A 26,253-nucleotide genomic window follows, 5' to 3' on the forward strand; every position below is an offset into this window, starting at 1 on the left:
TATCCCTAGCTCAGATAGAGTTGTCAATTCCAAGGTCCTCACTTGGACTCAAAAGTCATAATAATGTGAGTTATCTCAGGCTTGTACACATTCTATAATGTTTTCTTCCCACCTGCTACCCCTCCCCTGAAATATTCCTTTAAATATAGCACCTGGGAGGTGTCTATAGTATACCTGTAAAGTGGCGCGTGTTTCCCGTGTTTAGAACAGTCCCTGCACAAAATGACATTTCTAAAGGAATACAAGTCATGCAAAACTGCTTGCGGCTGTAATGTAATGTCGGATCCAGGAAATATGGATGAAAATTATTGAGAAAAACGGCATGGGTAACACCCCCCCCCCCAGCCCATTACCGGCCCTTTGGGTCTTGTATGGATATTAAGAGGAACCCTGCACCCAAATTAAAAAAAGGAAAGTCGTGGGGGCCCCCAGGCCCTATATACGCTGTACAGCAGTATACAGGCGGTCCAAAGACAGGGACTGTAGGTTTGTTCTTAAGTTGAATCTGTAGTTTGGAACAGGTACATTTTTTAAGTGTAGCTCCAGCCAAAAAATCTATTTTTAAGCTCTTTGGATAGCATAAAGAAGGGTTATCACCCCTGTAACATTTGTTTTGCTGTCTGTGCCTATGTTCAGAAGATTTCACCTCACTTTCTGTCCCAATGAAAACTGAATTTAGAAAATTTGGGGTTATTAGAGAAACTAGGATTGATGATAAAGCATTTTGGGGGCTGAAAACGATCCCTTGAAGACTGCTGCTGATGCTGAGTGCTAGGCTCCACCTCCATGCTGACACAATCCTCCTCCTCCTCCTCCTGTGTGAGTGGCAATGCTGTCTGGATAAAGGGGGCCTTGAGAGGTAAGGAAGTCCTCCTCTTCCTCCCTCTATTCTGCCTCAAGTGCCCTGTCCATTATTCCACACAGCATGTGCTCCAACAGGAAGACAAGAGGAACAGTATCACTGATGCATGCACTGTCACTGCTCACCATCCTCGTGGCCTCCTCAAATGGTGACAGGACAGTGCATGCATCCTTGATCAGTAGCCACTGGAATGGCGAAAATAAAGCCAAGCTCCCCTGACCCTGACCTAGTGCCATACTCGCATAGGTACTCATTGATGGCCCTCTGCTGCATTGCCAACGTTGAATTCCACCTGGTGGGCATGTCACAGATGAGGCGGTTCTTGGGCAGGTTGCATTTCTTTTGAAGGTCAGCCAGCCGAGCACTGGCATTATATGACCGGCGGAAATGCCCACAGACTTTCCTGGCTTGCGTCAGGAGATCCTGTAAGCCCGGGTACCTGCACAAGAAGCACTGCATAACCAAATTAAGGACGTAAGTCAAACAGGGAACATGGGTCAAGTGTGCCTGTCGAAGGGCGGAGAGGGGGTTGGTGCCATTGTCGCAAATAACCATTCCTGGCTGCAGCTGCCGTGGCGTAAACCACCTCTGATCCTGCCCCTGTAGAGCTGACAGAATCTCTGCCCCTGTGTGGCTCCTGTCCCCTAAGCAGACCAACTCAAGCACTGCATGGCATATTTTTGCCTGAGTGCTTGCATAGCCCCTAGAACGCCTACAAAGTAACCGCTGGTTCTGAGGACAAATCTGCACAGGAAGAGGCCATAGAGGAAGAAGAGGAGGGGGTGGAGGAGAGAGGTGTGGCAAAATTACCACTACCAACACTTTGGAGGCGTGGTGGCAGAACAAGCTCCAACAATACTGCACCCTGTCCTGCATTCTTCCCAGCTGCCAGCTGAGTTACCCAGTGCGCCATGAAAGAAAGATAACGTCCCTGTCCATGCCTGCTGGACCATGAGTCAGCGGTAATATGCACCTTAACGCTGACCACCCTGTCCAACAGGCCAAGACATTGCCTTCCACATGCCAGTAGAGAGCCAGAATGGCCTTCCGAGAAAAATAATGGCGTTTGGGAACCTGCCACTGATGTACTGCATATTCCACAAATTCTCGAAAGGGGGCAGAGTCTACCAGCTGAAAAGGCAGCAGTTGGAGTGCTAGCAATTTAGCCAAACTAGCATACAGCCGCTGAGCATGTGGATGGCTGGGACTAAATTTATTTCGACGGTTTAGCAACTGGGGTAGGGAAATTTGCCTGCTACAATCGGATTTAGGTGTACCGCTAGCAGATTGCCTGCAAGTGCTTGAGACACCTAATTCTACACCTTCATTTCTCTCAGTGCAGATCTCTGAGAGGACTGAAGGTATAGTGGGGTTGGAGATCTCAGCGGATGAGGAGCAAGGAGAGGTCCACCTTGTTCTTTGGTGTTGGTCTTTTAAGTACTGTTGCAAATGGACTGCATGGCAGGTCGACATATGTCTGGTCAAGCATGTGGTGCCCAATCAGCTGGTGTTATGGCCACGCTTAATACGCTTCAGACATATGTTGCAAACAGCAATGGTGCGATCTGCTGCACACGTCTCAAAAAAGGCCCACATCAAAGAACTTTTGAAAAAAAAGACAGAAAACTCCTAGGGATCCTAGAACTCCTGTGATCAGTGACAGTGCTGGCGAAGGGGAGAGTGTGACCAATGTAATGGGGATTTACATTGACCACTAATGTAGTAGAAGCATTCACAGTAAACACTAATTTAAGGAAGGATTTATACTGACCAATGTAAGCGTGACCTTCACACTGGCCATTTGTTTGAATGAAAGGATTGTACACCAAGCCCCAATGTAATGAGAAGACTTACACTGACCACCAATGTAACTGAGATATCGAGGCTGCTTTCACATCTGTGTGTGTGAGGAACACATGCAAAATTGCTTTCCTGACACCACAGAAATGTACTGCCCTTTACCAGATACACAGCACTGCCATCAATTGTTAATGACACCCTCACGCATCTGCTGACATGTGCTGGGACACTGTGTGATTTTGAAAAAGGGTTAGGGACTTTCTTCTGCATTTATAGTGCATAGAGCAGCCCACTGAAATTAATGGGCTACCCTACACATGACCTACATCTTTATTCACCCTTTGCATCTTAAAACCCCTGCTAACCTCTGCACCCCAATCCTCCCTATCCACTCCACTCCACTCCAACCTTCCCCAACCCTTTAACTCTACCTGCGTCCTATGCTCATCTTTGCACCCACCTTCCTTACCTCTATACATCCCCTCCTTGCTCGCCTGTACACCCCAAACTGTAATTCCTTCTCTGCCTCTCGGTACACCCCACACTACCCTCCCCCTGTACAGCAGTATACAGGCGGTCCAAAGACAGGGACTGTAGGTTTGTTCTTAAGTTGAATCTGTAGTTTGGAACAGGTACATTTTTTAAGTGTAGCTCCAGCCAAAAAATCTATTTTTAATCTCTTTGGATAGCATAAAGAAGGGTTATCACCCCTGTAACATTTGTTTTGCTGTCTGTGCATATGTTCAGAAGATTTCACCTCACTTTCTGTCCCAATGAAAACTGAATTTAGAAAATTTGGGGTTATTAGAGAAACTAGGATTGATGATAAAGCATCAATGGAGACATATTTTTCCCATATTAATTCTTACAGGAGAGAACTTCCATTCCTAGGGGTAGATTTCCTCTCACTTCCTGTTGTCTCCCACCGTTTGTAGTTCTAATTCGTAAGTCGGATGTTTGAAAGTAGGGGACTGCCTGTATATACAATACGGCCTGCCCTATATACTCTGCAGAAAATTGGGCCTTAGGTGTTGGTGGTACCAGAACACTGTAAGCCCTCACAGTTACTCTTGGAACAGGCCCTGCTGAGAAATATTAGATCAAAAATTTTAATTACGCACCCCTGTTAAACAGGGGCAGAAAAATTGGGCCTTAGGTGGTGGTGGTGGTGGTGGCACAACACTGTAAAGCCTCACAGATACTCTTGCTGAGTGCAGGAATGGGCCCTGCTGAGAAATATTAGATAAAAAATGTAATTACGTGCCCCTGTTAAACAGGGGCAAAAAAATTGGGCCTTAGGCGGTGGTGGTGGTGGCACAACACTGTAAAGCCTCACAGATACTCTAGTTGAGCGTAGGAAGGGCTCTGCTGAGAAATGTTAGATGAAAAATTGTAATTACACGCCCCTGTTAAACAGGGGCACAAAAATTGGGCCTTAACCACTGGTGGTGGTGCTACAACACTGCAACCCCTCACAGATACTCTAGTTGAGCGCAGGAACGAGCCCTGCTGTGAAATATTACAGCAACAATTTTAATTACATGCCCCTGTTAAACAGGGGCACAAATTGGGCCTTAGCCACTGGTGGTGGTGCTACAACACTGCAACCCCTCACAGATACTCTAGTTGAGCGCAGAAACGAGCCCTGCTGCGAAATATTACAGCAAAAAATTTAATTACATGCCCCTGTTAAACAGGGGCAAAGAAATTGGGCCTCAGCCACTGGTGGTGGTGCCCAGAAACAAAAATGTTATTAGAAGATATCAACATGAACATCAGCATTAGCATAGACAGTCTTCAAGGGATCTCACATTCATAGTAAAATGATTTGGTTACATCAGCATTAGGTGCTTGGTAGCTGGTGATCCAAGACTGGTTCATTTTTTATAAAGGTGAGCGAGCTTTGGCCAGTGATCCATCCTCAAGACCCAGAAAGCCAGTACATTTTCTGTTGGAAAGTTCTTTAAGTCTGATCTTGCACCTTGGTATTCCTGAACCATGTAAATCAGACACTGGCGATGGTTGCTGGAACCGATCAGACCTTGGGGCTGCGGACTAAAAATTGTATGAACGCATCGGTCAGACGGCCACCTTCTACACCGCTCCTTCTGTGACTGACCGAAGCCTCAGCAACACGTCGTCCAGGGGGACCATGAAATTGTAACCTCCCAGGCTCTGGAAACGCATTGCACAAACCTTTCTGCAAGGCCTCCTGAAGATGTTTAATCCTTTGCTCCCTCTGCGAAGGCTGGATAAGTTCCGCAACCTTACCCTTGTAACGTGGATCAAGAAGGGTTGCCAGCCAGTAGTGATCCCTCTCCTTGATACCACAAATCTGAGGGTCCTTTCTCAGGCTTTGCAGGATCATGCAGCGTTGGTTTGCTGAGGCATTTGATCCGGAGTCCTCTGGGTCACTAAGGGCGACATGATCCACAGCCACCTCCTCCCAGCCACGTACAAGTCCATGAGTTTTTGGGGGCTGAAAACGATCCCTTGAAGACTGCTGCTGATGCTGAGTGCTAGGCTCCACCTCCATGCTGACACAATCCTCCTCCTCCTCCTCCTGTGTGAGTGGCAATGCTGTCTGGATAAAGGGGGCCTTGAGAGGTAAGGAAGTCCTCCTCTTCCTCCCTCTATTCTGCCTCAAGTGCCCTGTCCATTATTCCACACAGCATGTGCTCCAACAGGAAGACAAGAGGAACAGTATCACTGATGCATGCACTGTCACTGCTCACCATCCTCGTGGCCTCCTCAAATGGTGACAGGACAGTGCATGCATCCTTGATCAGTAGCCACTGGAATGGCGAAAATAAAGCCAAGCTCCCCTGACCCTGACCTAGTGCCATACTCGCATAGGTACTCATTGATGGCCCTCTGCTGCATTGCCAACGTTGAATTCCACCTGGTGGGCATGTCACAGATGAGGCGGTTCTTGGGCAGGTTGCATTTCTTTTGAAGGTCAGCCAGCCGAGCACTGGCATTATATGACCGGCGGAAATGCCCACAGACTTTCCTGGCTTGCGTCAGGAGATCCTGTAAGCCCGGGTACCTGCACAAGAAGCACTGCATAACCAAATTAAGGACGTAAGTCAAACAGGGAACATGGGTCAAGTGTGCCTGTCGAAGGGCGGAGAGGGGGTTGGTGCCATTGTCGCAAACAACCATTCCTGGCTGCAGCTGCCGTGGCGTAAACCACCTCTGATCCTGAGCTGACAGAATCTCTGCCCCTGTGTGGCTCCTGTCCCCTAAGCAGACCAACTCAAGCACTGCATGGCATATTTTTGCCTGAGTGCTTGCATAGCCCCTAGAACGCCTACAAAGTAACCGCTGGTTCTGAGGACAAATCTGCACAGGAAGAGGCCATAGAGGAAGAAGAGGAGGGGGTGGAGGAGAGAGGTGTGGCAAAATTACCACTACCAACACTTTGGAGGCGTGGTGGCAGAACAAGCTCCAACAATACTGCACCCTGTCCTGCATTCTTCCCAGCTGCCAGCTGAGTTACCCAGTGCGCCATGAAAGAAAGATAACGTCCCTGTCCATGCCTGCTGGACCATGAGTCAGCGGTAATATGCACCTTAACGCTGACCACCCTGTCCAACAGGCCAAGACATTGCCTTCCACATGCCAGTAGAGAGCCAGAATGGCCTTCCGAGAAAAATAATGGCGTTTGGGAACCTGCCACTGATGTACTGCATATTCCACAAATTCTCGAAAGGGGGCAGAGTCTACCAGCTGAAAAGGCAGCAGTTGGAGTGCTAGCCAAACTAGCATACAGCCGCTGAGCATGTGGATGGCTGGGACTAAATTTATTTCGACGGTTTAGCAACTGGGGTAGGGAAATTTGCCTGCTACAATCGGATTTAGGTGTACCGCTAGCAGATTGCCTGCAAGTGCTTGAGACACCTAATTCTACACCTTCATTTCTCTCAGTGCAGATCTCTGAGAGGACTGAAGGTATAGTGGGGTTGGAGATCTCAGCTGATGAGGAGCAAGGAGAGGTCCACCTTGTTCTTTGGTGTTGGTCTTTTAAGTACTGTTGCAAATGGACTGCATGGCAGGTCGACATATGTCTGGTCAAGCATGTGGTGCCCAATCAGCTGGTGTTATGGCCACGCTTAATACGCTTCAGACATATGTTGCAAACAGCAATGGTGCGATCTGCTGCACACGTCTCAAAAAAGGCCCACATCAAAGAACTTTTGAAAAAAAAGACAGAAAACTCCTAGGGATCCTAGAACTCCTGTGATCAGTGACAGTGCTGGCGAAGGGGAGAGTGTGACCAATGTAATGGGGATTTACATTGACCACTAATGTAGTAGAAGCATTCACAGTAAACACTAATTTAAGGAAGGATTTATACTGACCAATGTAAGCGTGACCTTCACACTGGCCATTTGTTTGAATGAAAGGATTGTACACCAAGCCCCAATGTAATGAGAAGACTTACACTGACCACCAATGTAACTGAGATATCGAGGCTGCTTTCACATCTGTGTGTGTGAGGAACACATGCAAAATTGCTTTCCTGACACCACAGAAATGTACTGCCCTTTACCAGATACACAGCACTGCCATCAATTGTTAATGACACCCTCACGCATCTGCTGACATGTGCTGGGACACTGTGTGATTTTGAAAAAGGGTTAGGGACTTTCTACTGCATTTATAGTGCATAGAGCAGCCCACTGAAATTAATGGGCTACCCTACACATGACCTACATCTTTATTCACCCTTTGCATCTTAAAACCCCTGCTAACCTCTGCACCCCAATCCTCCCTATCCACTCCACTCCACTCCAACCTTCCCCAACCCTTTAACTCTACCTGCGTCCTATGCTCATCTTTGCACCCACCTTCCTTACCTCTATACATCCCCTCCTTGCTCGCCTGTACACCCCAAACTGTAATTCCTTCTCTGCCTCTCGGTACACCCCACACTACCCTCCCCCTGACAAATTTGCTTACCTTTGCAGAACATGCTGATGTTAGGCTTAATGAGCACAGTTGCAGGCAGGACTTTCAAGCATGCCCCTTTACCTCCCCAGTGGGCAGCATTCAGAAGAGTTGATGGTGTATATGACCTCAGGGCAGAGATGTATCTTGGCCTAGGCCGACAAGGCCTAGGGCGGCACTTTGCGGGGGGCGGCCCCCCCCGCACGAAAACCCCTCCAAACGTATTCCCAACTCAGAAGCAGCCACGGCCACCCGCTGAGATTGCTTCCCGCTGAGCTGCCGCCTCCCGCGGCGGCGGCTGCCTGCCTTTCTGTGTGTCACACCGTGGATCCCGGGTTGGTGTGATCCCCGCTGTGACTGTCATCTGCTTGAAGTTCCCGGCTGTGTGCGCGGAGTTGCGGCGTGTGTAGTAGGCGGAGTCCCCGGGGGTTTGTTAGGAGAAGTCCCCGGAGTGGTTACCTCCTGTCCTAGAGGTGTGAGTGGGGTCCCCCTCCTCCTCCCCCCTCTTCCGATCATCATGCTGGATCAGATCAGTGTGTCGGAATTCATCAGAGACCAATGAGGATTACAAGTCAGCCACCTCCTGCAACTTCACCACCCGGCTCAGCCAATGCAGGAGCACTGTCACCGCCATCGAGGAGGTAAGAGGGGGGGCACTCTGAGTGAGGGAGAGGGCAGAGTAGGTGGTGGATGTGATCATTGGCAGTGCCATGGTGGGGATCACACACCTCCGCTCCACCATTAGGTGGACCTGGGATCAGAGAAAGCAGATCACATACAATGTATATTACACCTGGGGTGTGTCACCTCTCATCTCCTCCCTACTAAAGTCACACTACACTCAATGTACAATACCTCTGTGTACAATACCTCTGTGTACCAGCTCTTAGTAGTGATGGATCTGGTGGCTGCATTAGTCTCCCCCCCCCCCCCCCCACACTTTATTTTTACCTGGTGATCCTGCAAGAAAGTCTGTGGGTTTTTCAGCTTCCTTTAACAGACCATTCTGTCCAAAAGAAGTGACAGTTAGGGCTCCTTTACACTTTCAATGGGGGAGGGGCTGAAACCTGGTGGCTGAGCTGCGTTTTTACCACCTCTCAGTCTCTCCCCATTTTGCTGGGGCTGTAAATATGCCTCTCACGCTGAGCACCATCTGCACAACGTGATCTGCTCAAGTGACTGGGGCCACGCTACAACCGCCCCAAAACCACATGACACACATGGCTCCAGCACAGTTATCAGGTATTTAAGGGGTTAAATCAGGTGGTGAGAACAGAACACCTTCTCACCACCTGTCTAATGCTCTCTGAAGAGTGATCTGAATGTGGGTCGCTCTTCAGAGAGCAAAGCAGGTGTAAATGAGCCCTTAGAGAGTTGGACAAACCATTTACCACTGAGGGGTGCTCACAGTGATCAGCTTTTTATTTATTTATGCCAAACCTTTAGGCGGCGTTCACACAGGTCCGGCTGTGGTTTGTAGTCCGGTGCGTTTCTGTTCACCGGTTTAGGTGCAAATTCTGCCCTGAATTTACATCTAAACCGAAGATGCAACGATCAATGGCCCTGGGAAATGGCATGATACATCTGGTGCACGGCCTGTAGGTAAGTTACAAAAACCCCTATACAACCACTTTAAAGAGAGCAAACTGGACCAATTGACTGTTCAGCAAAAATAGCAGCCGCAAGGCATGCCCCCCCCCCCCCCCCCCCCCGGTTATTACGTTTTTTTTTAAATGCAAACCCAGCCTGAATTCATAACTGTTTTATTGAACCAGTGATTCTCAGCGTGACTCTCTATTTAACCCTATTTAAGAAGTGTTCGGCGAAAATGTTTGTCGTTTCTTGTATAATAGCAGGGATGTACATACCTCCACCGTTTTCAGCTGAGGTTCTCAAAACACTGGCGAGTTGTATGGCCCATTATCCTAATACACCGCCGATAGCGGTGGGGGATTATAATATTTGCTAGACTTCCATTGGGATAAAATGTCCTCTAATTCCCAAAATGTATCTTTATTGGGGAAAGCTACTCCCTTTTCTCGCCTAGTGGGAGAACTTGGGCTCATAGACGTGTGGAGGCTAAGACGTCCTACTACAAAGATGTTTTTATGCCACTGTCTATCTAGGATAGTCTTGGGCCTAGGCAATCGTTCTGTTTTATTTTTATTGGTAGATTCCCACTATGAACCCAGGCATATCTCAGATCATTCCCCTTTTTGGATGGAACTAGCATTCCCTACAACTTCACAACATTTTAGCTGTAACATTTTGGTTGACCCTGATCCCAGACCCAGACACTATCCCCGAGCTATTAACATCTTTCTTCCTCTATAACATTGATTCAGCAGACATTGGGGTGGTGCGGGACCTTCTTGAGGGGTCAGTTTATACACATTATTCAGAATATTAAAACATCAACAAAAGAATGGGAGACACTTATTTTAAAGGAAACAGTGAAAACGGAGGAGGCCTATATTGACAATCCTACGGATGACACCAAGAAGGCCTGGTTGGCCTCACAGTCGATGGCAAGGCAGGTAGAACTCCAACTAAAAAAAGGGGGGGGGAAACTCTGCGCTAAACCCACTTACAAGTGAGGAAAAATTGATATATGACCTCTAAATAGAGGAAGGAATAAAAAAATGAGTGAAAAATGAATTTAAATAGGGGAGTGCTGCTGCCTATTAAAAGCTCAAATACTTAAACTTCAGAGACATACATACAAAAAAGAAATAAGCGCGCAACTCCAAACATTTAAATGTGCAATCACAAGGGAGTGAAATAATGTTATATCAAAACCATAAAGTGATAAAAAAAATGATGTGTTGATACACCCTGTACCAAGTGAACAAAAAAGATATAAATAAACCCAAAATGAATAAAAAAAAGAAGAAGGGGTAATTGAGTGATCAAAGTCCTCAAAAAAATATATCAAAGAAAATCCTGACCACCAGATACTTCCAAACAATAGTTCATTAATCGCTGCAGACTTTAACCCAAAATCTTGAAGAAACTTGAATCTTTATATTCAGCTGAAGAAATATAAATACTGACTCTTACCCAATCGTTGGACCCCGGTTTTAAGGAGGTCAGATGAGCTTGTGTATTAGCCTGCCGGCCCCAGGTGTATAATCAACTATCTTGGGGAGGAGTGCTTCTATCTTGCAAGAAGGAAGAGAAAAGGCTTCAGCTGTCTTTCCAGGCCGTATGACACAATGCTGGCGGACTGTTACAGGCCCATCTCCTTATTAATATCAGATGTCAAATTATTATCCAAGGTGTTGGCATCAAGATTGTCAAAAGTCATACACAAGATTGCCCATAGAAACCAATGTGGATTCATTCCTGGCTGTTCCACGGCGCAGAATCTTAGGTGTCTCTTCTTAAACTTACAACTGCCTGTGCATAATACGGGTAACAGGGCAATATTTTCATTGGATGTTGTCAAAGCCTTCAACAGCAGGGGGATGGCCCTATCTGTGGGAGGTCTTGGAGTGGTTCAGAGTGCGAAAGACATTTATCAACTGGATAAAGGTACTTTATGCTGCCCCATCTGCTCGCATTAGAGTAAAAGGGGAACTGTCAGAACCATTTAAGCTATATGGGGGCACTAGGCAAGGGTACCCATTATCACCTCTGCAATTTGCCCTGGCCCTGGAGCCTTTGGCTGCTCATATCCAAGCTTCCCCTGTGATATTGAGGTTTAAAAGAGGACAGAGGTTGGAAGTGGTATCATTGAATGCAGGCGACACCCTGCTATATCTGGGTGATACGACGGGCTTGTTGCAGGCGGTAGTGACACTTATTGATGATTTTGGCAAGCTGTCCAGATTCTCCATAAACTGGGATAAGTCGGTGTTAATGCCATTGGACCCGCTTCTTTGCCCCCTACCTGATTGTGCATGGGTAGTGGAGGTGGTTAAAAAGTTCAGATACCTGGGAGTACAGATCTCCCCTGACCCAACTGAATATATTTCTTTGAATTTATTACCGATACTTGCCAAATTTCGGGAAAAATGTTCTCTTCTTCCTCTCTCAGTGGCAGGAAGGATTAACTTAGTAAAAATGGTGTGGGCCCCCCAGTTGTTATAGGTCTTTAATAACTCGCTGATATGGATTACGCAAAAGTGGTTCATGCGTATAGACTCACAGTTTCGGGTATTGATCTGACATAAAAAGATAACCTGCATTAGATTAACTACCCTTCAAATCGGAAAGGATCAGGGGGGTTTAGCTGTCCCACAATCCAGAGTCTACTATATAGCATCTCAGATTCAACAATTTAGATGGCTGGGGGTTATTAGATCAGTTAGAAATTCAGTTAGAAATATGCTTATTCCTGAAGGCTCATATTACTCTGCCCATGCCCAATTGTGACTGTCTTTTTGTCCTGTACCCCACTTTGGCATAACTCCAAATATTGGGAGGTACTGAAGCTGGAAGTGTTTAAGCATTGGGAAATGGCCGAAATTAAATATATTTTGCACATATTTCAAGGGCATACACCTAAAACCTTTATAGAAATACAACAGGACTATAGTATACCTACTAAACAATTTTTTTAAATACTTGAAACTGAGGCACGCCTTAACTGCTCTAACAAAGACCACTGATCTATTATTGACAACCCATTCCATTGTAAAAGAGGTATTTCTGGCTTCAGATAAAAGGGACACGATCTCCTAAGTCAGCCCTCAAAATTTCACTAGCCTACTCGCATTTTGCGAGTGAAAAATGAGGGCCGGCGAGGAGCTGGGCTGCCTGGGAGAAGAGGGGGGGGGCGAGCAGACGTTCTCCCAGCGTTGTGGAAGAAGAGTTGCTAGCTGCAGTGTTCGGAGAGAGCTCTCTCTCTCATACAGCGTGTGGTAACAGTTCCCCCTCCCTCCCCCTTCTCTCTGCATAGGATGGGAGACCAGTGAGAGAGCTGGTCAGTTTCTCTTCCTGTCTTGTGAACTTGTGGCCCCGGTGCACATGGATGATGGGAGCCGTCGGATCATGGCTTCAGCAGCAGACCCAACTACTGTGTACATTCTGTCTTCTTGCCCCTCCAGCCAGGTCAGATATAAATCATCACTGTGTCTCCTTGTAAACCTCATGCCATGGCTTATCTGTGCTCCAGCTTTCCCACTTTGTTTCTGCTATCTCTTTGTTATCTGAAATAGACTCTGTAGTATTTAACCCTCTGTGTCCTTGCTAGAAGAGAAAAACTGTGCCTTCACTGCTTCAGCCCAGGTTCACACCAGTTCGATTAGAGACGTCGCATGCGATTTGCACCTGTGGTGTCGATCGCATGCGATGTCTGTGAGATGCAAGTTCAGCCATACAATTGTATGGCTGAACTCGCATTGGATTGGTACAGAAAAAAATCACAGGCACTTGTTTTTTCCACACTAGAATCAAATCACTTGAGTGTTCTCACCTATGCAATCTGATTTCTGTGCGAGTTAACAGTTCACACTGCGATCAGTGAACTAAACTGGGGGTGTCGTTAACAATGTATTGACACCCGCAGCGGTTCGCAGAGGGCAGTGTGAACTGCCCACAGAAGAGATACGATGCGGCAACCGGCGATGGAATCGCACTGCTTCCCGCATCGCATCAGTGTGAACCCGGGCTTAATTAACACATGTACACTGCTGCTTACCTAAATGGTTAAAGCTGCACTCACACCTGAGCGTATTTTTCAGACAGAACGTCACATGTTTTTACCACAATTTTTGCTGCGTTTTTTTCCCCAATTTTGTACAGGTCAAAAGGTCACCAATGTAAAAAGCAGAAAAACGCCTGTAATCTGCCTATAAAGAAGTTTGTGTACTTTTTTGAGCTTAGGCTCTGTTCACACCCAGGCCTTTTTGGGCATTTTTCTGCTCTCAGCCATAGCTCTAAAAACAAATTCGATTAATTTCAAAGGCCCCTGTTCAGATCTGAGCGTTCTGTCACCTAAAGCAAAACGTCCGTACAGGAGCTTCTTTTTTGGCAGATTACAGGCGTTTTTTTTTTTCTTGTACATTGGTGACCTGTACAAAATCGTGGAAAAAATAGCGTGACTTTCTGCCTAAAAACTATACGCTCAGGTGTGAATGCAGCCTCAGGTGTTTTACTACAGGCAACAAAACGCTCAGATGTGAACAGGGGCTATTTAAATGAATAAGATTTTGCTTGTTGGGTATTTTTCAGGCATTTTTTATGGCATTTTATGAGCTGAAAACACTCAGGTGTGAATACAGGGTCAGGAGGAGGCGGGGCTGTGTGAGAGTGAGCAAAGCAGAGACAATGTCAGCTGTTACAGCCTGTTTCACTGCTCTGCGATCCTGAGGCTTTCCTCTTCCTATATGCTCTCTTCCACAGGGGTGATCACTCTGGGAGAACGTCTCTCGTGGCTCTAATCTTCCTCCAGTCATGTCCTGGCCGCCCTCTCACTTTCTCCACTCTGGTGATGCTGCAATTTGAGGCACAGTGAGGCTGGATTTTGGGGCTCAATGACATTGCGGCTGGATTTTAGGGCACGGTGAGGCTGCAATGTGGGGCACTGTGAGGCTGCAATGTGGGGCACGGTGAGGCTGCAATGGTGGGCACAGGTCACTCTGCAATGGTGGGCTCAGGTGAGCCTGTATTGAGGGGAACTGATAAAATTGTTGTTAATATTTATTTTTGTAATGTTATTCTGCATAAAACATTTAAGTGTCATTTCATGATATAATTTATGAGAGCGTGATTAGGGGTGGGGCAGGGTAGGGGTTTGGCAGGGCAACTGGTGGCGAGTAACCCTTGAGGCCTGGCTAGTAGCTCAGGACTTGAAATTTTGAGCCCTGTCCTAAGTCAATGCCATACTCCCCAGTGCCCTACAGGGAAAAAGATGTGGGCATTCAGACCAAAATCCACAGAACAGTCCGATGGAAGTCTGGTCGTGTGTATGAGGTTTTAGTGTCACATGATCTGTCATTACATATACACACCTTTTTGAAAGGCCCCAGAGGCTGCAACACCTAAGCAAGAGACACCACTAACCAAACACTGCCATGAACACCAAGGAACTCTCCAAACAAGTAAGGGACAATGTTGTTGAGAAGTACAAGTCAGAGTTATGTTATTAAAAAATATCCAAATGTTTGATGGTCCTTAGGAACACCATCAAATCTATCATAACCAAATCGGAAGAACATGGCACAACAGCAAACCTGCAAAGAGACGGCCGCACACCAAAACTCATGGATCGGACAAGGAGGGCATTAATCAGAGAGGCAGCACCGAGACCTAAGGTAACCCTGGAGGAGCTGCAGAGTTCCACAGCAGAGACTGGAGTACCTGTACATAGGACAACAATATGCCGTACGCTTCATAGAGTTGGGCTTTATGGCAGAGTGGGCAGAAAATAGCCATTACTTTCCGCAAAAAACAAAATGGCACATTTTGAGTTTGCGAAAAGGCACGTGGGAGACTCACAAAATGTATGGTCTGATGAGACTAAAATTTAACTTTTTGTCCATCAAAAAAAACGCTATATCTGGCGCAAACCCAATACATAACATCACCCAAAGAACCCCACAGAAAAACATGGTGGTGGCAGCATCATGCTGTAGGGATGTTTTTCAGCAGTCGGGACTGGAAAACTGGTCATACTTGAGGGAAAGATGGATGGTGCTAAGTATAAGGATATTCTTGAGCAAAACCTGCATCACTCTGTGTGTGATTTGAGGCTAGGATGGAGGTTCACCTTCCAGCAAGACAATGACCCCAAACACACTGCTAAAATACACTTGAGTGGTTTAATGGAAAACATGCAAATGTGTTGGAATGGCCTAGTCAAAGACCAAACCTCAATCCAATAGAAAATCTGTGGTCAGACTTAAAGATTGCTGTTCACAACTTGCGCAAACCATCCAACTTGAAGGAGCTGGAGCAGTTTTGCAAGGAGGAATGGGCAAAATTTCCAGTGTTAAGATGTGGCAAGCTCACTTATCCAAAGCGACTTGGAGCTCTGATAGCCGCAAAAGGTGGCTCTACAAAGTATTGACTTTAGGGGGGTGAATAGTTATGTACATTGACTTTTTCTGTTATTTTGCCCTATTTATTGTTTGCTTTACAATAAAAAAAAATCTTCAAAGTTGTAGGCATGGTCTGTAAATTAAATTATGCAAATCTTCAAACAATCCATGTTAATTACAGGTTGTGAGGCAACAAAACACAAAAAATGCCAAGGGGGTTGAACACTTTTGCAAGGCACTGTATGTGGTGAGATGCTATCTGTAGAGAGAAGCTGGCATATGTCGATGCTCAACTGTTATTTATATGTACTTCTCTTAGATTTGGGTGTCAATTTCTTTCTTCTTTATTTTTTGTTGACTGTAGAGAGTTTATTTTCTTTTATTTCTCACGCAAACACTTTATATAGATTTAATGCAAATATCTTGAGGTTGACAATGTTTGCTCCTTATACGTCTCACTGATAAGATATAGTGTAACCTATTTTCTATAGGTTGCTTACAAGTCATATGTATTTGCAACATGTAACAATATAATGTAAAGCATTTCTTTGCTACTATTTGTCATAATAATATGTGATTTCTCAATAAAAAAAAAGTTTTTTCTGAAATGTAGAACTCTTTTTGACTAAACTAAAGGCTAATTTTAGGGTCTGGTGTCAATTGCCTTTGTCTGTTGTGGGAGGGGCAAATTGAATGAAAATACTCTGGATGTCCCAGTTATGATGTTTGGTATAATGCCCCAATATGTATTAATCAGATGATTTTTAGATGGGTTGGCTCCCTTTTCCTATTGGTAAGCGAAAATTACCCTGAATTAAACGTGAAAATATTCAACCACCATGGACAATGTGGGACTAGCGGGTTTATCCTAAGACCCTATCTCTTTTGGAAGCGTGTCATTTTCAAAAAGGATCTCAATACCCTACACTTACACCCCTGAACCAAGTATGGCTTGCAGTGAAAACTATTACTAAGCACATAGTTTATACACAATATATGCCACTGGAATAGTGTGATCTTGCCAGAACTATCTAATTTGGAGGCATTTGGGGGGAGGGCTGTCATAACTTTATCAAATTTACCAGAATAACAGTCTTAAAACTTACCAGTCACTATCAGAGGAATATGGCCCGTCTAAACACTCCTTCTTTCAATACTTACAATTGCATCATGCACTCCAGTCATAACCCCGTATATCATTGCTAACATTTTCTCCTTCTCCAACAATTATTTTAGTGGCACAATCCACAACTACCAAACAAGAAACCATAGCTGATGTGTGAATACACTTTGCTTTTATACATTATGGGCCGGATTCAGATACAATGGAGTATCTATCCTCGCGGCTTAACGTTTCTCAGATACGTTACGCCGTAATTTAGGGCGCAAGTTCCGTATTCAGAAAGAACTTGCGCCCTATGTTACGGCGGCGTAACGTATGTGGTCCGGCGTAAGCCCGCGTAATTCAAATGTGGATGGTGTGGGCGTGTTTTATTTAAATTTACTGTGACCCCACATATTTGATGTATTTTACGAACGGTGCTTGCGCCGCTCGTGAAAAAATCCCAGTGCGCATGCTCGAAATTCCGCCGCAAACTGTCATTGCTTTCGACGTGAATGTAAATTACGTCTAGCCCTATTCGCGAACGACTTACGCAAACAACGTAAAATTTTCAAAACTCGACGCGGGAACAACGTCCATACTTAACATAGGATACGCCTCATATAGCAGGGGTAACTATACGCCGGAAAAAGCCTAACGTAAACGACGTAAAAAAATGCGCCGGGCAAACGTACGTTTCTGAATCGGCGTATCTACCTAATTTGCATATTATACGCGTAAATATATGGAAGCGCCACCTAGCCGGTCGGATCTTAGTCAAATCTATGCGTAACTGATTCCATAAATCAGGCGCATAGATACGACGCCGCACACTCAGAGATACGACGGTGTATCTGGAGATATGCCGTTGTATCTCCTACATGAATTTACCCCTAAATCTGCATTTCCCTGATTATTTTGGAAGTAATATTTTTTTTTAGATAGTTTTATTTTTGTTTTCCTTTACTCCTATTACTGCCCATTCTTATTACTCATGTCCCACCTCTGCCTGTTTTTCTTTTTCTTTATAAATTCTTTGTATTTCACTTAACTCATAAGCTAACTGCTGTTTATTTTTTTACTTCATTAGGTACCACACATAAAAGTTTCCCCAGAGGAAGTTTTAAGATCCCAATTTCCTAGATTCACAACTCTGAACCTTCATCCCAGCAACACAGACATCAGTGCAGCTATCGCAGCTTTACTCCATTTCTTCAACAGCACCACTGCCTGTCTTATCTGTGCCAAAGCCGAATGTAAGTAGTTGCTACAACAACTCCATCAATATTGTGAATTTAGATGTTTTGTAATCCTGAATTAAAGCTGATTTTTAATCTGCCTATATTTGCATTTCATTGATCTTTCCTCTTCACTTATCAACAAGCTAATGAAATTCTTAACTGAAACCACTTACCGTAGTTTTCATTACATACCTTTACATTACATATATTTCATTGTCATCCCTGGGTCTAAAATAGGAAAATAATGGCTGGTGGGGGCAGGGTTCTGTACATAGCTTCCTGAAAACATCACATCATCCTGCTTCAGTACTTTTAAAATTCCTAAGTCCTGACCCAATAGACTGACTCTTGGATGGAGTTGTGCAAATATCAAAGTGTCTTGATGAGTGTACTGTATGTCAATTGGGAGTTATAGCTGTTCCTATGCAGTCTTCATTTGCTTGCTGATTTTAATACAGGAGAGGAGTCTCTACAAATGCGCTGGACTTAAAGGGGTTGTAAAGGTAAACATTTTTTCACCTTAATGCATTCTATGCATTAAAGCGGGAGTTCACCCCCAAATCAACTTTCTGACATTAGTTCCAGCATACTGCTAACATCTGCAGTATGATGTTTTTTTTTTTTTTTTTCGCTACTAATCGTTTTATGAGCCCTTGTTTTCTGGCTCCGAGCGGGGATCGCTTCCGGGTATAGGCGTTCCTAAGCGAAGAGGAGTTGATTGACGGTCGGCTAAAGCGCGTCACGGCTTCCGAAAATACCCGAGAGTGACACTCGGGTGTTTACGGCGCCTGCGCAGTCAGCTCTACACGGCAGGCGCAGGCGCCGTTTAGCGCCGTAAACACCCGAGTGTCATTTCGGGTATTTTCGGAAGCCGTGACGCGCTTTAGCAGACCGTCAATCAACTCCTCTTCGCTTAGGAACGCCTACTCCCCGCAAGATTCCCCGCTCGGAGCCGGATAACAACAGCTCATAAAACGATAAGTAGCGGGGGAAAAAAAAAAAAACCCAGCATACTGCAGATGTTAGCAGTATGCTGGAACTAATGTCAGAAAGTTGATTTGGGGGTGAACTCCCGCTTTAAGGTGAAAAAACTTCCGACTATACCGCCCCCCAACCCCCCCCCCCGGCCCCCCGTTATACTTACCCGACCCCTCGAAAGTCCCGTGCTCGGCCCTGACATCCTCTTCGCCACTCAGCCTGGCCGTTGATTGGCTAGAGTGGATGGATTGAAAGCAGCGCAGCCGTTGGCTGGCACTGCTGTCAATCGCATCCAATGATGCGGACTCCACACAATGCAAAGGAGCTCACATAATTGTGTGGAGTTCTTGCGGGGAGGACCAGATACAGCTGCCGAGGGACCCCAGTAGACGTGGATCGGGGCCACTCTGTGCAAAACAAGCTGCACAGTGGAGGTAAGTATAACATGTTTGTTATTAAAAAAAAAAAATTCTTTACAACCCCTTTAAAGTAGAACTAGGCAAAACTTTATTTTTCATTTTGGATAGAGCAAGGGAGGGTTTTTACCCCCGTCAGATTTTTTTTCACCATCTGTTTGCCATTCAGATTTTCCATTCACTTCCTATCCAATAGTCAAACAGAAACTGAGAGGAAATCCCTGCAAATTAAGGGAATTCCTTGGCCCCCCCAGGTCACCAGAACAACTATCCCCATTGGAAAATTTCCCTTCTATAACTTTTCTGGGGACAACCTTCTTTATTAAAGCTATTCCAGTAAAATGATTTAATTTTAATACGTACACAAAAAAAATACCTTCTGAATGTTTATAACATTTTACTCCTTTCAGGTCCAAAACCTTTATATTATATTTAGTTTTGCAACACTTCTCTTCTACTGAGGAACAGCTGCACCTCCCCTGCAGTACATCCTTGCAGAGGAAGGAAATTAGCTAATATCAGTCGTGGTTAGTCTATAGAGGGCGCTGGAGTGCCGCCCCCTCTGGCTCTCGCACCGCCACTGAATAACATAGATTCATGCATTGCATGAATCTATGTTATTCTTGCCGGCCGCTGATTTATTCAGATGGCCGGACCTTGAGCGCCAGCCACCTGAATAATGGCAGCTGGTTGGCTGTGCGGAAGTGCCTATCAGAGCCAGCAGCTCTGATAGGCTTTCCGAGTACAGCCCTCAGCCTTCCGGATGCTTATCCAGGGAACGTACAGGGGGGTTCGTTCCTTGGATAAGACTGACAGGCGTCTCAGCCAATCAGGTTCACCGGTTCTGGTTATCGGTAACCTGATTGGTTGAAGCGTCATCGTGGGCGGGAGAAGACATCGAGGGACGTGGAAGGACTAGGAGGATGGCTGACTTCCAGAAAGGTAAGTGCCGGCCGGGGGAGGGGCATTTTACAGGGCACAGTGGTAACAATGGGCACAGTGGGGACAATTGTCACAGTGTTGACAATGGGCACAGTGGTGACAATTGTCACAGTGGTGACAATGGGCACAGTGGTGACAATGGGCACAGTGGTGACAGTTGGCACAGTGGGGACAATTGGCACAGTGGGGACAATTGGCACAGTGGGGACAATGGGCACAGTGGGGACAATTGGCACAGTGGGGACAATGGGCACAGTGGGGACAATTGGCACAGTGGGGACAATGGGCACAGTGGCAGCAATTAAAGGGCACAGTGACATCAATGGGCACAGTGGCGACAATTAAAGGGCACAGTGGTAACAATTGGCACAGTGGCGACAATTGATGGGCACAGTGGCTGCGTTTGATGGCATGGCACAGTGGTGACAATTGATGGCACAATGGCTGTGTTTGATGGCATGGCAGAGTGGTGTGAATTGATGGCATGGCATAGTGACTGCATTTGATGGCATAGAACAGTGGTGATAATTGATGGCACAGTGGCTGCGTTTGATGACATGGCACAGTGGCTACGTTTGATGGCATAGCACAGTGGTGCGAATTGATGGCACAGTGGCTGCGTTTGATGGCATGGCACAGTGACTGCATTTGATGGCATGGCACAGTGGTGACAATTGATGGCACAGTGGCTGCATTTGATGGGCACAGTGAGGCTGCAATTGTTTTTCTTTTTTTTTTTCATTTGCGCCCCCCAAAAACTTTGAGCACCAGCCGCCACTGGCTAAAATGTAAGGGACAATGCCAAATAGACTGTGTGGTTGAGTAGGGATGAGCCTGCAGTTCAAGTGGAACGTAAGTTCGTCTCGAACATCGGGTGTTCGTTTGCTCTAAAATGTACCAAACATTCGAGCGCCGTGGAACGCCCCATAATGCACTGCGAGTTTGCTGTGCATTGTTGTATGATGATTGTAGTATAAATGTAGTATATTGCAGCTTACCAATCATTACATGTGGTGGCTGCATTAATATTATTTTTTAGGCTTTTAAAGTTCTGTTTTCACCTGGTGATCTGGCTAGTAACTTACCTCCTGTATTAAAGTGCCCTCACTCTGGAAGAATAAATAAAGGGGGCACAGCATACAGCAGCATTGGCAGTCTGTTGGGGAGCATACTAATACATTTACTGGCAGATCTAAATACACTAATAAATTGAAGCCGAACTCTAGCTAACGCTTTATAATAAGTTACAACAAACAGTTTTTTTCCTTTTGGGAATAAAGATTTTACATAAATAAATAAAAGCTGATCATTGTAGGCATCCCTGTCAGTGTTGAATAGTTAGTCCCATCCCTGTACACTGATACATCTGGAAGAGAGATTGTGCTTTAAAGAAAAATAACCGACATACTGGCTGGATCACCAGATGAAAATAGAAGAAAGTAATCCTAAAATAAAAAACAAATGTAGACATCACATCTAACAATGGGTAAGCTGAAATATAATAAAGAACATATAATACTAGCTGCTTTTGGGTTTAATACAGCTTTAATCATTTCATCATAGCAATATGACGTGTGCAAAGTGGTTGCATTATCGGTCATATGACATCCAGCAGGATAAGCCGCAGCACGCTGATCGGTGGTGTGGTGTGTCAGTTTGACACAACGCATCTCCGATCCCAGTAAAGAGCCTCTGATGTAGGCTCTTTGCCACAAGAGCAGCTGTGTCCAATCACAGCTGATCACAGAGTAAACAGGAAAAGCCTTATATTGACTTTTCCTCCAGCTGACAGTAGAGGAGAGCTGATTGTCTGCTCTCTTGACAGGGATTATCAGTGCAGCCCCCCCGCGGATGCCCACCCAGGACTACCAGGGATGCCCACCCATGACCACCAGGTATGCCAATCAATGCCCAATAGAGATGACACTGTGCCTATCAGTGATGCCTGCCAGTGCCCCTGATCAGTGCTGCTTAACAGTGCCATCTATCCATGCCCACATCAGTGCCTATCAGTGCCACCCATTAGTGCCCATCAGAGCCACTAATAAGTACTCAGTGCCACCTATTAGTGTCAAGTGCCACCTATCAGTGCTGCATAATAGTGCCCATCAGTGCCATCTATCAGTGCCCATTAGTTCTGCATATCAGTGCCCACCAGTGCTGCATATAAGTGCCACCTCATCATTGCCAATCAGTACTGACTCATCATTGCCTGTCAGTGAAGGAGAACAATTACTTATTTACAAGGTTTTGTAACAGAAACAAAGAAAAACTTTTATTTTTCTAGATTTTCGATGTTTTCTTATTTGTAGCGCAAAAAAAATAAAAACCCCAGTGGTGATCCAATACCACCAAAAGAAAGCTCTATTTTCTCAGAATGTCATAGCGCTAAAAGCTGAAAATTGGTCTGGGCAGGAAGGTGTATACGTGCCCTGTATCAAACTAGTTAATAAAAATCTGAGTGGACATCTGGATTCATCCCATTTTTACATACCCTAGTATGGCTCATATTAATGAGACTGGTCACACTTAAAGCATAGATTGAATGGCTCGGTCTTCATATGTATGAGTTTCCAAAAATTCTCTTAGCGATGACAGCTAACTGATAGCCGCTACAATGCCTTGCAAAAGTATTCTCTCCCCCATTTTTCCTGTTTTACAACCTGCAATTCAAATGGTTTGTTGGCACTTTGTACCATGTCATGTACAAAACATGCAAGGTGCAAAATGTATTTTATATTAAAAAAAACAGAAGTCTTGTACAGTATGTGCGTACGTTTATCCCCTTTGCTATAAAACCTCCAAATAAGATGTGGTCAAACGAATTATCTTATGAAGTTTCATAAATAGATGATGTAAGGGTTACCTCTGTGCAATTGAAGTGTCACAAGATCTATCACATGATGTTTAAATACATTACACCTATTCTGAAAGGCCTCCCAGTCTGCATCATCACTACTGTATGCTCCATCGGACATTTGCTGTCGGAATTTCCAACAACAAATGTTTGTGTGACCGTGTATATGCAACAGAAGTTTGAGCCAACATTCTGTCGGAAAAAAATCCACGGTTTTGTTGTCGAAAAAATGTTGAAGGAAAGGAAATTGCTAAATTCCCTTATACACACACACAGCCAGTGTTGATGGGGTAATCCCTCCTGTAACGCTATTGTATTCTGACAGTGGGAGATTTCCCAGCTGTCAGAATACAATGCGGCCGGCAGTGATCAAGGCTGGTTGTACTGAAGTTGATCGACTTCAGTACAATCAGCCTGCCCATAGATGGATCAAAATTTGATCCATCTTTGGCCGGCTTAAAGTGATTGTAAAGTCTTGTTTAAAAAAATAAAAAATAAACATGTTATACTTACCTACTCTGTGCAGCTGGTTTTGCATAGAGCAGCTCGGATCCTTCTCTTCTCGATTCCCTCTTTGCTGCTCTTGGCCCCTCTCTTTTATCGAGTGCCCCTCATCCAGCAGCTTCCTATGGGGCACTGGAGCACAGTCACAGCTCCGTGTGTCCATTCAGACACGGAGCCCTGACCCGGCCTCGCTCCTTCTCTCCCCTAACTGACTTTGATTGACAGCTTGCTGTGTCTCAGCCAATCAGGAGGAGTGTCCTGAACAGCTTAGACATTAGTGGACATCGCTGGAGAGAGATGGGGCTCCGGTAAGTAATTAGGGGGGTGTTGGGGTGGCTGCCACACGCAAATCGTTTTTTATCTTAATGCATAGCATGCATTAAGATAAAAAACCTTCTGCCTTTACAACCTACATTCCATGCTTATTTTGCCATGACGTGGGTTGAAGCAAGCTTTATTGAGTTCCTGTAATGCAATTTGGCTCAATGCAAGCATTACACATTGGCATTAGGGAGCACACACATTTCAGAAATGTACTGTAAGTCACAAGATACCTTTAAGTGCTCATGTTGAGGAGCCATACTGTATCTTTCCCTAGGATGGCAGTGCTTTTTAACTATTGTGTTTTATAAATCTGTACTTAGAGAATAGAAAAGAAAACACCTGCCTAAAATCAAAAATGTGAACAGCTTTAAAATATATTTGTTGAAATGCTGTTGCATCGCAAACTTAGAAAAGCTTTCAAGATAAAAATAAAATTGTACTGTGTATAAATAAACCATTGCAATACACCAGTTTTATTTGGGAATCAATGCCAGCTACTGTGGAAGTTGTTTTAGATTGAAGGCTGGAACAAAGAAAATATTATCACTTGTGGCTGTACTGTAAACTCTTTACTGTTCATACTTCTTTAGCACTTCTTTAGCACTATTTAAAAATATTTTTCCATTGTTCATCTGTTAAATCTCCTAAATCCTTTTCCCTTCCCCTTCTAGCGGGACAGATAGCTTCTCCCTGAGATTGCCCAATTAGATACCCATATATACTAGAAATAAGGCCCTTCTTAGTTTGTATCTTTGCAGTAAGATCTATTAATGGTATAATTTGTACCTTTAACTTATTACCTTTAAATTGGGTCTGCAAAGCATTTCCTAATTGTAAGTATTGAAAGACGGTACATGGGGGCAGAGAATATTCTTTATGTAATTCTTGAAGAGTTTTAAAATTATTATTATTATTATAATATAATTGTGAGATATATTGAATCCCTAGTCCTCTCCAAATTCTTCCAATTTATATCTCCTTATACTTTATATTTTCTCATAAAGGGGTGTGAACTGATATATCAGTGTATTGGATTATATATCTAATTTCCTGCCATACTTTATTCATCAGCAATTTTTTTTACTTTCGGCTATAATCCTCTCATTATATAACGACTTAAGGTCCACCCCATAGCACATTTACTGCTACAGGGTGGCCCTCCTGTGAAGAATAACATATATATATCTATATATATCTATTATAGATATATATATAGATATATATATCGATATATACTGTATGTGATTCTGAACCCGCGCAGAAGGCCTGCTTCTGCTGCGATTACTCACATCAGAAGCCTATCTGCATTAAAATAACGTAGTGCCATAATGCATGGATTGATCATAAAAGGGGAAAATCTTCTGGAGGTCAAGTGGTTAAAGTAGAACTATAGACAAACTTTTTTTTTTTTTTTTTTGAGTAAGGGAGGGTTCTAACAACTGTCTTTTTGTTTCCCATCTGTGTCCCATTTGGTAGTTTTACCTTCACTTCGTGTCCCATAGCCAAAACAGGAAGTGAGAGGAAATCTCTGCAAATTAAGGAAAATTCCTTTGGGCCCCCCAGGTCACCAGAACTAGTGTCCCCATTGGAAGATTTCCCCTTGTTTACTTTTCTGGGGCCAATCAAAATTTGTGATTTTCCTTTACTTTCACTTTCAATGGTAAACAGGGAAAATAGAAAGGGTGATTCTCTCAGGGTGCCAGACGGCAATAGGTGTTCTAATCCATCATTACTCTATTCAAAACTAAAAAAAAAGATTTGCCTTTAGCTACACTTTAAAGTAAGTAAGTCCCTGTTAAATTTACCAAAAAAGAAATAAAAATCCTGTAATATGATTGACAGATAAGGTACCAGTGTCTGTAAAAGGGGAAAAGTCAAAAACATAGATTTAGATTATTTAATTGATCTGCATGATTCATGTACAGAAGGCAAAAGTGGCATCCTTCTCATGATTCCTGGCTTTCCCACAGCTGTCATAACAGGATATAAATCTCTTTTTCTGAGGATTGCAGTGATAATATAGGCCTCTCTAGAAGGGAATTTGTGAGTCGCAGATGGGTATAGTCCCACAGCTTATAAATTATTACATCGATATAAAGACCCTGATTTGGTAAAGGTTTTTGCTGTGTAACGTAAACAGGAAAACCGAGAAGCAATTTTTTTGCATAACACATATTGAAACTATGCAAAACTAAATAATAAAAAAATATTACAAAAACCCTTGCTATGGTCTTCCATACATATCAAACAGTATCATGTGTGTGCTTGTAACATTTAAAGTGCCTTGTA

At 44.5% G+C, this 26,253-nt stretch overlaps 1 protein-coding gene across 3 annotated transcripts in view; it reads left to right on the plus strand.

Annotated features, from left to right (window-relative positions):
- The window catches only part of GRIK4 (glutamate ionotropic receptor kainate type subunit 4), a 489,165-nt gene that overhangs the window by 297,655 nt on the left and 165,257 nt on the right, over positions 1 to 26,253 (plus strand). For all 3 annotated transcript variants that reach the window (XM_040325544.1, XM_040325543.1, XM_040325545.1), the window contains one exon: positions 17,793 to 17,958. In XM_040325544.1, coding sequence (XP_040181478.1) covers positions 17,793 to 17,958 — 166 coding nt within the window. The remainder of the gene's footprint in view (positions 1 to 17,792; positions 17,959 to 26,253) is intronic.

This window comes from Rana temporaria, chromosome 10 (assembly GCF_905171775.1).
Source record: "Rana temporaria chromosome 10, aRanTem1.1, whole genome shotgun sequence".
NCBI lineage: Eukaryota > Metazoa > Chordata > Amphibia > Anura > Ranidae > Rana > Rana temporaria.